Genomic DNA, 2,580 nt, shown 5'->3' with positions numbered 1-2,580 from the left:
TCAGCAGAGGGGGGCGGAGGGGCGTCCGTCGGGTCTGGGCCCAAATTCGTGACTCGGTGACGCTGGAATAGAGTGGGCCGTTTGGACTCCCGCCAGGCGCGGGGGACCCGCCGCTGGGCTTGTTTTTGGCTCCTGTCGCTCCCCGTCGCCTGCTGGGAGGCTCGGGAGGCCGGGGATGCGGCTGCCGCGTCCTCGGGGCCCCTGGGAGGCCACCCCACAAACGCCAGTGGCCTGTGACCAGGCCCTCGTCGTCACAGCCTGGCCGGAGACCAAGCAATGAATTTTTTTTTTCAGTGTTTATTTCTTTTGAGAGACGGAGTGGGGGAGGGGCAGAGAGAGAGAGAGTCCCAAGCAAGCTCTGTGCACGGAGCCCGGTGTGGGGCTCGAGTTCACGACTGTGAGATCATGACCTGAGTTGAAATCAAGAGTTGGGTGGGCGCTCAATCAAGTGAGCCACGCGGGCACCTCGGGGTTTTGTTGTTTTACCTTCGTGTCTTGATTCCCTCGTCATTCGTCCCGTGTCGACGCTTGGAGTTCTCGCTGGGGCCCGCGGGACGTCGCAGGCTGCACCGTGCAGGAAGCGGCTCGTGCTGACCCCTCGCTGTCCCCGCACGCCGAGGCTCTCGCCGTCTCCTAGGGCGTGGCAGCGGGTCTTCAGGCCTTGCTTTTTTGCATTTGTCACTCGTCTGTTGGGACAGGTTCCCAGCACTGCCATTGCCGGGTCTGAAGTTTGTATCAGGGTGTTCCTCGTCATTTCCAGGCTGCTTTCCGGAAGTTTTCTTCCAGTGGGCAAGCCACCGTAGCAGCACAAATCAGTAAAGTGGCCCTGGGCTGACCGCCTGGTTTTGTGAATAAAGTTTTATTGGCACGCAGGCACTTAGTTCTTCACACGCTGCTGCGGCCGCTCTCCCTCGACACCACTGTGTCTCTGGCCCTGCAGAGAAATGGCTTCCCGCCCCGTTATCTGTCCCGTTGTTTGTAAGGTTTGGCGTTAAGTGAAGCCTGCGGGTCCCTTGAGACGGATCTGCTGCTTCTTCATTAGGGTGTGGTTTCCATCCCTCTTGTCAACCTGACATCCCGCTTGTGCTTAACAGAAAGAAATGACTGCGCGGATGTGCCACTGAGCGCCGCTCAGCCCCGCGGCCACCGAGGCAGTGCCCAGGAGACAGAGGGCCACGTCTCCGGAACATGTGCCCGTGCTTTCTAGAAAGCCCAGCAAGTGATCGAGCTCCGTGCTGTCGTGGCTGCGCTGAGTGCCGGGGTCCAGTCCTCCCCAGTCCAGATGCAGCAGCTGTGGGTCTGCACACGGCCACCCTGAGCCGTCTCCTCGGCCGGCATTGAACTTGGTCTCCATGGTTGTATGTGCTGAGCACCTGGGAAAACCCACTGTGTATGTAAACCACTGGCGTCTGCCCTGTGGGTCGGCGCAGACCTGGGCCCCGTGGGCAGCCAGCGCCTGGGGGCCCCGCATCTGCTTCACGGCAGGTACGACAGGGACCCCGCATCTGCCTCCCAGCCTCCCCGGGCCCTTTGAGGATCATGAACGATACGATTTTGCTTTTCCTGTAAGTGAGTCCGCCCCACCTTTAGAAAATCCCCCTCGCCCGTCTGAACAGCAGGCTGAGTCAGGGAGCTACTGCCTCCCTGCACCCCCTCCCCACCCGCCCTCACAGCCTCCGTGGCCTCTTGCTGTGGCTGCCCTTCCAGCGTGGACCACACCGACTCTGAGTACCTCCAGGTGTCTGGGATGCTCGCGGACGTGAGGGGCGCCGTCACCCGACACCAAACAAGTGCAGTTAACGTGAGCTCTGGCTCCGGTCCTTCCAGAAGCCTCCGGGGCCCAGCTCCAGGGGGCCTGGCAAGACCGCCTCCCGGGGCCAGGAAACCGTCTGATCGAATGTAGCCCCTTCAGATGCAAGACCACAGCCAGACCCAGAACCACTGTGCGCCCCAGGCTTCCCAGCTGCTCCCGCCGCGCGGCCAGGCGGGGACGGTGACAGGGACCGTCCGCACCCTCCCGCCCACGGGTGTTCCCACCCGGGCAGCAGAATAAATTGTGCCATTTTTGTACCCGTGGCTGCCGGTGGTCCTTTCCGTTTTCCTGGCAGGAGACTGTCCTCGTCCCCAGGGGCGAGGGAGCCGGGATGTCCCGGGGGCCAGTGGCCCGCCAGAGTGCCCCAAGGAGGTAAACAGACACACAGCCTTGTGAGATTAGGGTTTCATGGGGTGGGGGTGGGTAGGATGGTCAGGATGGAAGTCTCTGGAAAGCAGCCTGAGACCCCGTGGGGAAGGCACGTGCTCTTTCCCTCGCTTCTCTTTTGTCAGTTGTCGCCAGTGCTCAGGCCCGATTTCAGCTCTGCCCCTGTGCTGTGTGCAAGGAGCCGGGAAGCGCTGAGCCCCGGGCGGGGTGACGGGGCAAACGCGAGGGTTCTCGAGGCGGCTGCCAGCTCCGGGCGGACACCTGAGCCGCTCGCGCCCACCGCTCCTTCTGTGCGAGAAACGGCGTCCCTCTCAAACGCACGTGCGGCGGGTTCGGGGCCCCCAGGCCTGGGTCTCGGCAAGCGGCCGCAGGTGAAGGGG

The 2,580-nt window shown here is 62.8% G+C and overlaps 1 protein-coding gene across 3 annotated transcripts in view; it reads left to right on the top strand.

Moving 5' to 3' along the window:
• Window positions 1-2,070, top strand: part of MOB3A (MOB kinase activator 3A) — a 21,388-nt gene extending 19,318 nt beyond the window's left edge. For all 3 annotated transcript variants that reach the window (XM_077760674.1, XM_077760673.1, XM_077760675.1), the window contains one exon: window positions 1,095-2,070. In XM_077760674.1, coding sequence (XP_077616800.1) covers window positions 1,095-1,124 — 30 coding nt within the window. In that variant the 3' untranslated portion in view covers window positions 1,125-2,070. The remainder of the gene's footprint in view (window positions 1-1,094) is intronic.
• The last annotated feature ends 510 nt before the right edge of the window (window positions 2,071-2,580 follow it).

The sequence above is a fragment of the Crocuta crocuta genome, unplaced genomic scaffold, assembly GCF_008692635.1.
Source record: "Crocuta crocuta isolate KB4526 unplaced genomic scaffold, BGI_CrCroc_1.0 scaffold443, whole genome shotgun sequence".
NCBI classification, from domain to species: Eukaryota; Metazoa; Chordata; class Mammalia; order Carnivora; family Hyaenidae; genus Crocuta; species Crocuta crocuta.
This window is presented reverse-complemented; position numbering and strand designations above follow the sequence as displayed.